At 43.3% G+C, this 10,514-nt stretch overlaps 3 protein-coding genes across 4 annotated transcripts; 2 read left to right on the forward strand and 1 right to left on the reverse strand.

Annotated features, from left to right (window-relative positions):
• Positions 1-476: 476 nt before the first annotated feature.
• On the reverse strand, positions 477-2,447 carry LOC130970262 (protein SPEAR3-like). 2 transcript variants are annotated; one of them, XM_057896285.1, is made up of 5 exons: positions 2,070-2,447; positions 1,526-1,639; positions 1,167-1,234; positions 1,030-1,084; positions 477-896 (listed from the first exon to the last, which is right to left on the reverse strand). In XM_057896285.1, exons 1-5 carry the CDS (start codon positions 2,319-2,321, stop codon positions 777-779), a joined length of 609 nt encoding a protein of 202 aa, XP_057752268.1. In that variant the 5' UTR covers positions 2,322-2,447; the 3' UTR covers positions 477-776. The 2 variants fall into 2 exon arrangements, with proteins under 2 accessions (XP_057752268.1, XP_057752267.1); XM_057896284.1 differs by having other exon boundaries at positions 997-1,084.
• Positions 2,448-4,769: 2,322 nt separating this feature from the next.
• Positions 4,770-6,482, forward strand: LOC130965934 (uncharacterized). Its single transcript, XM_057890690.1, has one exon. The coding sequence runs from the start codon at positions 4,770-4,772 to the stop codon at positions 6,480-6,482; it is 1,713 nt and encodes a 570-aa protein (XP_057746673.1).
• Positions 6,483-7,517: 1,035 nt separating this feature from the next.
• LOC130965935 (uncharacterized) lies at positions 7,518-10,285 on the forward strand. Its single transcript, XM_057890691.1, has 4 exons — positions 7,518-9,007; positions 9,239-9,351; positions 9,433-9,882; positions 10,098-10,285. The coding sequence occupies exons 1-4, from the start codon at positions 7,518-7,520 to the stop codon at positions 10,283-10,285; spliced, it is 2,241 nt and encodes a 746-aa protein (XP_057746674.1).
• The last annotated feature ends 229 nt before the right edge of the window (positions 10,286-10,514 follow it).

Below are 10,514 nucleotides of genomic sequence, written 5' to 3' on the forward strand. Positions count from 1 at the left end.
TGTATTGATTTAAATATTTGGTATTATTAGATAATATTAGTATTGATTGTGGTTATGCTTTAATTTTATGGAATGGTTGGTTTTTGTTATATTTTTTCAAGTGAATTTTACCTTGTCTAATAATGGTTGGAGTCTTGAAAATTTAGATATTTTCACATGTTAGCTTACAAAAAAGTAATGTTAACGGTCGGTTTTCACCTGATTTTTACCCGATATAATCGTGACCCGAAAATATATAAGTTTCATCGGGTCTAGAGTTGAGTTTGAGTCTAATAAATAAGCCCGTATATATTTCGGGTCGGATTTAGGTCACATCAAATCCGATTTTACCTGACCATAAACACCCCTAGCATGAACAAGAACAACTTTTGCTTTCAGTATTTAGCTTAACAATATATGTGTGTATCAGTGTATGTATTCTCTCTAGGTGTGTTCTTTGTGACGATGAACTTTGTGTCTTACGTTGTAGTTTTGTATTTAGTGTTTTATTCTCTTTAAATTTGTAGCTAGTAACTAATGCTAACTAACGGGAAAAAATACATTGAAGAGGGGAAACAAAAGGGAAGAAAATAAGGAGAGTTTAGAAAACAATAACTTAATCTTCATTTCTCTCCAACAAATTACGCAAAAAGAGAAAGCTTTTGCATTGAAAGCAAACACATACATAAACATTGGCCTGTTCTCGATCATCATGTGCTTTTGCGCGCAATGCTAGATCTAAGGTTGCAATAAATAAAATCGTTGCAATCATGAGGAACAGGACCGCTTCATGAAGATCATAGAGATAATCTGAGTTCCAAATCAAGTTCTTGAGCTTCACTTGATTCAGAGTTGTGACTGCCTGAACCCACAGAACCACTCCTTTGTTTCCCTCTATCAATGTCATCATGTGACCCCTATAATATATACACAAATCATATTAATTGTCTCCCAAATACACTCCTTACATATGTATGCATGAAATTAGTAAAAAATTTTATATATAAGATTCCTTACATAAAGGTTCAGAAACTGGAAAGGTATAGTGACCTTGGATTGAGAAGAAAACTGATTCTCCAACATTCCAGCATTAGAATTTTCCCATCTGTTTTGGGAAAAAAAAAAAAACAAAAACTCATCCAAGCAGTAAACACAATAGAGAAAGTGTTGACTTATTAGTTAAATACCTTGCTGTATTTGTTGAGCGAGAATCACCATATCTCATGTTAGTTTTCTCGTATTCGGTTAGGCCCATCTGCATTATTGCCAAACAATTTTTCTCAAAAATCTCATCATATCGTAATCATATCACATACTATACTAGAAGTATTTTACGATTGAATGAAGTTAAAGAAAGAAATAGACTCTTGCGTGCACTCCACATCATGTGGGTGACAAATTAAATTCAATCAGATGTAGCGCAGTTACTACCAAATAAATTAAACCAGTAATGAAATGATTGAAGTGAATTTGTTAAATTTTATGGAGAATATAGCAAAACATACAATAAATAGAATTAATGAGATGAGATTTAAAAAGAGGGTACCGTAATGTTGGTTTGGAAGGCATAGGAAGGGGAGTATGATGTAGATGAGGAAGAGTAAGAGAAAGACGATGATGATGGTGATGAATATGCTGCCATTTGCGCTCTTGGATCATCCTGCATAAGAATATATATAGTGATGACCACGCCATCTAATTTTTAATTAACTAAAGAAAAATAGTAGAGAATCATCAGAATTTATTATTCTTAAACATTAATTATTTATTAATATTTAAAAGTATGAAATTTAAAGTATGTTATTAGATTACAAAAATATTTAATAACAAAAAAAATTTAATCAAAATCAGTCAAAATTTACTTTATTTAGCTTTCGTTAATTACTGCAGCAATTAACGAACGCCAGATAAAAAAATTTTCCGGCGTTTTTTTTTTCTCCTTAGCATTATTATTAAATTAAAAAAAACTATACTAAAAAAATTGAGTTCATAATTAAATGATGACAAAAATAATAAATTCTGATGTTATTTTTAATATTTCTCTTCGGGAAACAGTAGCTAGGTAGAGAAAAGGGTGTTAGTTTACATACATTAATATTGTTGAAAGTAAATGATGATGGATATGAAGAGAGACGATGATGATAAGCATAGGCCATTTGACTATGTAACCTAATCTTCTCCAATTGAGCAACACCGAGTCCTCTCTGTGGTTGCCTTGGCTGCTTCTCCGAGTTGCTATTCTTCTTCTTCCCTTTCCTTGATGAAGATGAAGAAGAACAAGACGAAGAACCACCACTTGCTCCTCTTTCAATATTAGCTTCTCCAAAATAACTGCTCCCCATGCTTGCTCTTTCTTAATTAATTATGCTACGTTGGTGGATTGGGAAATGAGAGATCTGAGAGTGCTGCGTGCTGTATATGTTTATATATTGAAGGAAATGAAATAATTATTGCATCGCTGGTGGATCAGATTGTGTATAGATTTCCATGTTATATACACCTAGATTCCTTCTATATATATATATATCCTCGCTCTACTTACTAGTTACTACTTGCCCTCTATTTTATTGTTTTATCTTTTTCGTCAAATTAAAACAAAAATGCTTCTTCCCATCCACATACATCACTTTCTACTATTTTTATATACTGCATCCCCTACATCGAACACAAATTTTAACTTAGCTACTAATAATAATATGTTACATAGTCAATAAATATTATTTTTTTTATTAGTAATAATTTATATTTAAATTTATAAATTTTTGTATATAAAAAATATATAATTTATACATATAAATTAATAGATACAGTTTGCAATAATATTTTATAAAATTTATATATATAAATTAATAAAATTTATTTATTAAAAATAATTTAATATTTATACTAGTCAAATAATAATAAAAAATATTAAAAATTGCTAATCTTCAAGAAATTCTCGCTAATAATTGTAATTCGATAACAAAACTATACAAAGTATTATTCTGAGATATTATTTGTGTTTCTTTTTCTCTTAGAACTATATATAGTTTGTATTTGGTTTATATCATAAATTCTTAGCTTTAAATTTAAAAAAAAAATAAAAAGTAAATTGACTAATATTAAAAATTAATTTCTTATACTTAAATAAAATACAACAATACATCTATTTATATTCAATTCAATACATGTGTATCGTTACTTCCGCACACCTATACAATATATGTATGTTTCATAGGTTTAATAAAAGAAGCCTTTAATTTATAATAATGAAGTATGTTATTTATTAGGTTTTTTTTCTTATCCAATTGTTATACATTATATACGTTGGAAAGATCTCTGAAAGCGATCGTGTCTCATTTAATTAATATGTTAAATAAGCTGCCATGGTAGACATCAAGACATGCGTGGCCACGCGACATAAGGTATGCTGCAATGCAAAGTTATTTAACTATATCTATAGGCATTGATGATTATAAAATATTACTTACATATGGAATATTTATATTGCTTTGAGCATGATTGCTTAATGTTCTTGTGTAGAACTGCTTACCGTGTTAGAAGGGGTAGTTGAGAAGGGGAGCCACCAGTTCGCCGTTGCCACATCACCAAATGAGATGAATGTCTGCAAAGATTTTAACGATCAAATCAGCATAAAATTCAAGAGATATAAAGGTTAGAATTAAAGAAAAATACTTTTGAAAAGGACTTTGTCCGAGTATTTATAGCATTTGCGTGATTCATTTTTTATTTTGGGTGCATGCATTTTTTAAAGTAGCGTTTGTTTTGAAATATTGAGACTAAAATTTGAATATTATCATATTTATTGGTCTAGAAATTTCAGTCTCTATTTCTAAAATTTCAGTATTTTAATACTTTTAAAAAACAGAAACACATGAGACTGAAATTTTGAAAAAGACTAAAATTTTAATAATATTTTATATCTAAAATACTCTCATTTTAATTAATTAATTTTAATTTTATTTTTTGTACAAATTAAATTAAAATTTTATTCTTATTTCAGTCTATATCTCCTACTTTATACCAAGTACAATATTAAAACTTATTTCAGTGTCTATGTTTCAATCACTCCGCTACCTAATTGAGCCTATTACGTGCTATTTGGCTAAACTTAGGAACTAAACCGTAACATTTAGCACTTTTAATTTTTGGTCTCTCGACGATTTGTAAATATTTTCCTCCTTTATTATGTATCTGTTACGGCCTGGCCCAGGATTTGCTCGGGTCGACCCGGCCCAAGCTCCACCCGACCCGGTTACGCGCCCTCCAACCGACCCGGACACGCGTCCTGTACGGCTCACACGCGGTTGCAGGACAACGTCCTTGAGAATATGGGCCTGTCCCCATGAGGGGCCCACTACTGACATGTATATAAAGGGAAGATTGGCTCTTCCCCCAAGGTACGTCACCTTTCCGTATCATTTTCTCCCGCTTGCACACTAGCTGACTAGAGCGTCGGAGTGTCTTTGCAGGTGGCACCCCCCCTCATCCTCTCTCCAGAACAAGTGCTCGGCTACTCGACAAACCCGCAACCAGCGCGACCAAAGCTAAGGCGTCCTCACTCATTCACCTGCACACCCGACCTGTCCGGATACCGACAACCGAACATTGGCGCCGTCTGTGGGGATTCCTGCCTAAATGGAAGTCGTGCTGGGTCCCGGTGACCAAGCTCGAGCGGCCGGAGTGGAGGGAGCAGCCTCCGTCGCCTCGCTAAGGGGGCGGCGAAGGTCCCCCAACAACACACGAGAACACGACCATTCGGGGGAACGGGTGGTGATAGCGCCATAATAATGCAGGAGCTACGCCACAGGGTCCAGAACCTAGAACGACAGCTGGCCGACCGGGAGCTGGATGGACGGTCTACCGATCCCAGCTATACCCCGTCTCCCGCGAGCGAGGAGGAAGACTCTCACCGAAGCCGCCCGCGGCGTACATCCGCATCCCGGACGGAAGCGGAGAGCACGCGAGAGGAGTCATCCATAATGAGAAGACGAAATGACACGATCATTTACTCCCGCGCCAGACCAACCCGCCGAGCGGCAACAGGCCGCGAAGACGGGGAAGGGAGATCCGAGCGAACACGACAACCTGTGATAATGGGCGTCACCCCGTTCCACCGATCTATCCTCGAGGTCCGGTTGCCGAAACACTTCGACAAACCAACGGACATGAGGTACGACGGAACTCAAGACCCTCTAGAACACCTCACGGCCTTTGAGGCCAGGATGAATCTGGAGGGAGTGGGGGACGAAGTAAGATGCCGCGCCTTCCCGGTAACCCTAGCTGGGCCAGCGATCAGATGGTTTAACGGCCTCCCACAAAGCTCCATATACAGTTTCTCAGACATCAGCCGTGCATTCCTGGCCCAATTTACAACGCGGATCGCGAAGGCCAAGCACCCTATCAACCTTCTAGGGGTAACCCAGAGACCGGGAGAACCGACGAGGAGATACTTAGATCGGTTCAACGACGAATGCTTGGAAATCGACGGCTTAACCGACTCGGTGGCCAGTCTTTGCCTAACAAACGGCCTCCTCAACGAGAACTTCCGAAAACACCTTACCACGAAACCAGTTTGGACGATGCACGAGATCCAGACAGTAGCCAAGGAGTATATAAACGACGAGGAAGTCAGCCGAGTCGTGGCTGCCAATAAGCGGCAGTCCGGTTACACCCAAGCTCGGCAACCAGGTGACGGAGAAAGAGCAAAAGAAAAAGCCAGGGAGGAGGCATCTAACAAGGCACCTAGACCGTTCCCTCGGGTCGGGAAATTCACTAACTATACTCCACTCACTCTCCCCATCGTGGAAGTCTATCAGCAAATAGCTGAGAAGGGAATTCTACCGAAGCCCCGACCACTTAAGGACCGTACGGGAGAAAACAAGAACCTCTATTGTGATTATCACAAGGGTTATGGCCATCAAACACAGGACTGTTTTGACCTGAAGGATGCACTAGAACAAGCGATAAGGGAAGGAAAGCTAGCCGCGTTCTCCCACCTCATCAGGGAGCCGAGAAGATGTTATCGCGACCAAGACGAAGAAGGCAAAACCCGTTCGGCCAAACGGCGACAAGAACCCGAAGACCGAGACCACGGCCTCACTGTGATAAACGTGGTAACGGCCAAAAACGTCGCGCCAAAATCCCGGTCGGCACACAGAAAAGACGCTAAGGTTTTGACGGTCTCATCCCCGCCGGTGCAAAACTCTAAGAAGCCTCCCTCCATTTCTTTCGGCCCGGAAGACCAATGGTTCAACGATGCCCCGGAAAACCCCCCCATGGTCATTACGACCAGAGTGGGAACCGGCCTCGTCAAAAGGATCCTTGTCGACACGGGAGCTGATTCAAATATCATGTTCCGCAACGTGTTCGACGCACTAGGGCTAAAGGATGCCGACCTGACGACTCACCAGCACGGGGTTATCGGGTTGGGCGACCACTTCATCAAACTGGACGGAGTAGTATCCCTACCAATCTCGGTGGGGCAAGCCCAAGGCCGATGATCGGCGATGGCCGAGTTCGTAATCCTCCGAGATTCCACTGCCTACAACATCATCTTGGGAAGAAAAACAATCAATGATTTCGAAGCCGTAATCAACACAAAGCTGCTAGTCATGAAGTTCGTTACCGATGACGGATCCATAGGGACCATAAGGGGAGACCTCGAGACGGCGGTCACTTGTGACAATGCCAGCCTCTCCCTTAGAAAGAAGTCCAAGAAAGCATCCGGTGTGTTCCTAGCCGACCTTGATGCCAGAGTGGACGACAAGCCGAGGCCAGAACCAGAAGGGGATCTGGAGAAGTTTAGAATCGGTGACGAAGTAGAAAAGTTCACATTCGTTAACAAGAACCTCCCACATGAGTTGAAGGAGCCCTTGATCGAAATGATAAGAGCCAACAGGGACTTGTTCGCCTGGACTCCAGCCGACATGCCGGGCATAGACCCAAAAATCATCTCACATCATCTGGCCGTCAAGGCGGAAGCACGCCCAGTGGCCCAACGGAGGAGAAAGATGTCGGCGGAAAGAGCAGAGAAGGTAGCCAGGCAGACGGCCAGCCTCCTAGAAGCAGGCTTCATACGGGAAGTGGACTACTCGACATGGCTCTTGAATGTGGTATTGGTGAGAAAACACAACGGCAAGTGGAGAATGTGCGTGGACTATTCTGACCTTAACAAAGCATGCCCCAAAGATTGCTTCCCCCTCCCTAACATAGATGCACTCGTCGATGCCGCGGCGGGATATCGGTATCTAAGCTTCATGGACGCCTACTCCGGTTACAATCAGATACCGATGCACCGTCCTGACGAAGACAAGACGGCGTTCATAACGCCAGGAGGAACTTTCTGCTATAAGGTAATGCCATTCGGCCTGAAAAATGCGGGGGCAACATATCAAAGGCTGATGAACAGGATATTCCACGACCTCATAGGGAAAACAGTTGAAGTCTACGTGGACGACATCCTGGCAAAAACAACACGACCTGACGACCTCTTGGACGACCTGGCGAGTGTATTCGCGTCACTCCGTCAACACGGTATGAGGCTGAATCCCCTCAAGTGCGCCTTCGCCATGGAAGCCGACAAGTTCCTGGGATTCATGATAACTCAGAGAGGGGTAGAAGCTAACCCGGAGAAATGCCAGGCAATACTCCAGATGAAGAGCCCGGGTTGCATCAAGGACGTCCAAAGGTTGGCGGGGCGGTTGACCTCATTATCCCGGTTTCTCGGAGCTTCGGCAACAAAGGCCCTGCCATTCTTTAACCTCATGAAGAAAGGGATGGCGTTTGAGTGGACGCCCGCGTGTGAAGAGGCCTTTCGGCACTTCAAGGAAATCCTGGCGGCACCACCCGTCCTCGGGAAGCCAAAGGACGGGGAACCACTATACCTATACCTCGCCATAACGAGTGAAGCCCTGGCCGCAGTTCTGGTACGGGAGGACGGAAAAGCTCAACAACCAGTCTATTTCGTAAGCAGGGCCTTGCAAGGGGCAGAATTAAGGTACAGCAAGTTGGAAAAGCTAGCCCTAGCACTCCTAACTTCCTCACGAAGGTTAAAGCAGTACTTCCAGAGTCACCAAGTTGTCGTCAGAACGGACCAAGGGATCCGGCAAGTACTCCAAAAACCCGATCTGGCGGGTAGAATGATGACTTGGTCCATCGAACTCTCCCAGTATGACATACGATATGAACCCCGGCAAGCCATCAAGGCGCAGGCGATGGCGGACTTTCTAGTAGAAGTAACGGGGGATCCAAGCGAAGAAATGAGTACACGGTGGAAGCTCCATGTGGACGGAGCCTCCAACCAGACCTTCGGAGGTACCGGGATCATCCTGGAAAGCCCGATTGGGGTTGTATACGAACAGTCGGTCAGATTCGAGTTTCCCATCTCGAACAACCAGGCAGAATATGAAGCCCTTATAGGAGGCCTAACCCTAGCAGCAGAAGTCGGCGCAAGAAGACTAGAAATATGCAGCGATTCCCAAGTCGTTACCTCCCAAGTAAACGGTAGCTACCAAGCCAAAGACCCTTTGCTACAGAAGTACTTGGAAAAGGTTAAAAGCTTGAGCCAAAAGTTCGAAGAGGTCACGGTCCACCACGTACCTAGAGAAAGGAACACACGGGCAGACCTCCTATCAAAGTTAGCCAGCACAAAGCCGGGAGAAGGGAACCGGTCTCTCATCCAAGGCATGACGAGAGAACCAGCAATCGCACTGCACATGACAAGCCTAGGTTCTTCATGGCTAGACCCCATCACCGACTTCCTAGAACACGGCAAACTCCCTAGTGATGAAAAGGACGCGGCGAAATTGAGAAGGGAAGCGGCCAAATACGCCGTCATCCAAGGACAGCTGTTCAGGAAAGGGCTCAACCAACCCCTACTGAAGTGCCTACACCCCGACCAGACGGACTACGTCCTCAGGGAAGTCCATGAGGGCTGCTGTGGGCACCACATCGGAGGCAAGGCCCTAGCGAGGAAACTAATCCGAGCCGGATACTATTGGCCGTCGATGATGGCGGACTCCAAAGAGTTTGTCAAAAAATGCGCGAAGTGCCAACAGAACGCCAACTTTGCCAGGGCGCCGGCCTCCGAGTTAAGCTTGCTAACGACCTCCCGGCCATTCTTTCAATGGGGAGTCGACCTCTTAGGGCCCTTCCCAGTCGGCCCTGGGCAAGTCAAATACCTCATAGTTGCAATTGACTACTACACCAAATGGATAGAAGCCGAACCACTAGCTAGCATATCCTCGTCCAATTGCAGGAAATTCATGTGGAGGCAGGTGATAACGCGATTCGGGATACCGGAAGTCGTCATCTCGGACAACGGCACGCAATTTACTGACAAAAAGTTCATGGAATTTCTCAATGGCCTGGGTATAAGGCAAAGGTTCTCTTCGGTAGAACACCCTCAGACAAACGGATAAGTGGAGTCCGCCAACAAGGTTATCCTTTCAGGGCTAAAAAAGAGATTGGACAATAAAAAGGGTGCTTGGGCCGACGAACTAGCAGCGGTTCTCTGGTCCTACCGAACAACTGAACAATCCTCCACTAAGGAAACTCCTTTCCGACTAACGTACGGGGTGGACGCGGTAATACCCGTAGAGATCGGTGAACCGAGCCCACGGTTACTTTTGAAAGGAGTGGAGGAAACCGTAGAAAAAGACCTGATAGATGAAGCCAGGGAAATGGCCCATTTGACAGAAACAGCGCTAAAACAAAGAATGGCTCTGCGCTACAACACCAAAGTGCTCAAGAGGGAATTCGAGCCGAACGACCTCGTCCTGAGGCGAAACGATATCGGCCTACCGACCCCCGTAGAAGGAAAGCTAGCGGCGAACTGGGAAGGCCCCTACAGAGTCAAAAAAGTGATGGGAAAAGGAGCCTTCAAGTTAGAAAGGCTTGACGGCAAAGAAGTCCCGAGAACATGGAACGCGGACAACCTAATAAGATTCTACTCCTAGAGGATGACTCGACAAACCGACTAATCTAGCTAAGTAGTTAATTTGCAAACTTAAATTTTGAACTTTTCATAGTAACCTGTGAGTCCTTTATGTGATTACCGAATAAGATATACTTGTGCAAATTTTCTCTCGTGTATGGTTCCCTTTCCTTTTTTCCAGGCAAATCACCCCACCACAACCCGACAACAATGCGCGGCCCCGGGATTGATCACCCCGGGAGCCCGTCAACCATCGCGGTTGAAAACGGCCACGCAAAAAGGCCACGACCTACTAATATAAGCGACGACTATAAACCAATAACGGTTAATAGAGACGGTAGCACGACCAAACGAATAAGAAAAAGCTAATTACATTAAAGCGGACAAACGATTATGAAGTCAAATTGTTCACAAGCCAAAACAAAACGGCCACATTACAAATATTAATCATAAAGTTCATTTCTTGGGGACGTCAACGATCTTGCCGTCCTTAATGACCTTAAAAACACTGATTGCCGACGTGTCGAACTCGGGGGCAACAATTTTAACTTGAGCTTTGAGGGCTTCCTCGGTAGCCAGAATCGCACCCTTGCCCTGT

This window comes from Arachis stenosperma, chromosome 3 (genome assembly GCF_014773155.1).
Source record: "Arachis stenosperma cultivar V10309 chromosome 3, arast.V10309.gnm1.PFL2, whole genome shotgun sequence".
In the NCBI taxonomy this organism is placed as follows: Eukaryota; Viridiplantae; Streptophyta; class Magnoliopsida; order Fabales; family Fabaceae; genus Arachis; species Arachis stenosperma.

Excerpts from the sequence above, each read along its gene's own strand:
- LOC130970262 (XM_057896284.1), bottom strand. The coding sequence starts at position 2,321 with ATGGGGAGCAGTTATTTTGGAGAAGCTAATATTGAAAGAGGAGCAAGT. Across the intron at positions 1,640-2,069 it reads TTACTTTCAACAATATTAAT|GATGATCCAAGAGCGCAAAT; the intron begins GTATGTAAACTA and ends ATTCTTATGCAG. Across the intron at positions 897-996 it reads TCCAGTTTCTGAACCTTTAT|GGGTCACATGATGACATTGA; the intron begins GTAAGGAATCTT and ends TATATATTATAG.
- LOC130965934 (XM_057890690.1), top strand. The coding sequence starts at position 4,770 with ATGCAGGAGCTACGCCACAGGGTCCAGAACCTAGAACGACAGCTGGCC.
- LOC130965935 (XM_057890691.1), top strand. The coding sequence starts at position 7,518 with ATGAGGCTGAATCCCCTCAAGTGCGCCTTCGCCATGGAAGCCGACAAG. Across the intron at positions 9,352-9,432 it reads GGAATTTCTCAATGGCCTGG|GGCTAAAAAAGAGATTGGAC; the intron begins GTATAAGGCAAA and ends TTATCCTTTCAG. Across the intron at positions 9,883-10,097 it reads CAAGTTAGAAAGGCTTGACG|GCAAATCACCCCACCACAAC; the intron begins GCAAAGAAGTCC and ends CCTTTTTTCCAG.